The sequence below is a fragment of the Pungitius pungitius genome, chromosome 2 (assembly GCF_949316345.1).
Source record: "Pungitius pungitius chromosome 2, fPunPun2.1, whole genome shotgun sequence".
In the NCBI taxonomy this organism is placed as follows: Eukaryota; Metazoa; Chordata; class Actinopteri; order Perciformes; family Gasterosteidae; genus Pungitius; species Pungitius pungitius.
Window position 1 is genome coordinate 13499372 of NC_084901.1, and position 1088 is coordinate 13500459.

General features: G+C 56.5%; 1 protein-coding gene across 1 annotated transcript in view; it reads left to right on the forward strand.

Moving 5' to 3' along the window:
* The window catches only part of LOC119211365 (protocadherin-1-like), a 67388-nt gene extending 66678 nt beyond the window's left edge, over positions 1–710 (forward strand). Inside the window, 1 exon segment of the mRNA XM_037462207.2 lies at positions 230–710. Within this exon segment, the coding sequence (XP_037318104.2) occupies positions 230–654 (425 nt within the window). The 3' untranslated portion in view covers positions 655–710.
* The last annotated feature ends 378 nt before the right edge of the window (positions 711–1088 follow it).

The following is a 1088-nucleotide window of genomic DNA, read 5'->3' on the forward strand; positions in this document are numbered from 1 at the left end:
CTCCTTCTTAATCTCCATCTTCATCTCCTTCTCCATTTTACTCTCCATCTTCATCTTCATCTTCCTCTCCATCTCCATCTTAATCTCCATCTCCTTCTCCTTCTCCATCACCATCCTAATCTCCATCTTCATCTTATTCATCTCCATCTTCTTCATCATCTCCATCCCGACCTCTGATCTCTTTCATCTCTGCCCCCGTTGCTCACCACCTCCGCCCTTCTCTCCGCAGACCTCCGGCCTCTCCCCGACGTAGCGATGACCGGTAACTGCACCCACGAGTGCACCGAGTTCGGCCACTCTGACTCCTGCTGGATGCCCGGCGAGCCCTCCCCCACCCACAAGGTGTCCAAGAAAGCACCCCAGCTCTCCACCTTCGTGCCTTACCAGGAGATGGGGGGGCAGGAGCAGCTGATGGCCAACGGAAGCCCCAAGCCCCCAGTGGAGGAGCGTGGGACGGGCGGAGTCGGCGGCTCCAAAGTGGCCAACATGCGCTTCATGACCCCCTACAGCAGTGCCTACCCGGGGGGGGGCGGGGACTCCTCCGGTAGAGACTTTGGGAGGGAGGAGGTCCCGCTGAGCCAGGCGGCGGAGTACCACCCCCACTCCGCCTCCACCCCCGCCGGCCAGACCTCCAAGAGGGAGATCTACCTGTGAGAGCTCCAGGCACCTCCACCGCTACAACGACCCCCCCCGCCCCTCCCCCCCGCCCCTCGCCCATCCCATCGCCAGTCTGCCCTGTTTTTGCCCCCCCAGCCCCCCTCTGTGCCTATTACTCACTGACTCCCCTTCTTCCTTTTTGTACCTGCATCCACTGTACAAGGCTTTAACCCCCCCCCCCCCCTCCAGAAAGATATCACATGTAAGATAAAGTGAGTCGACGGGAGAAAAGGAGGAATGTAAACTCCTCCTCTTGGTTGTAATAATTTATTGGGAAACTATTTAGCTGCTCACGTATTTGAGTTGATTTCTGTGCTTTGTTGCTGTGATGGAAGAGAAAAGATTTCAAATCAAGAGACGGAGTCTTTGTGTCGCGTGTGATGCTTCTTTATTTTCATCGCCTTTGAGCCGAGTTGCATCAAACCAACCGG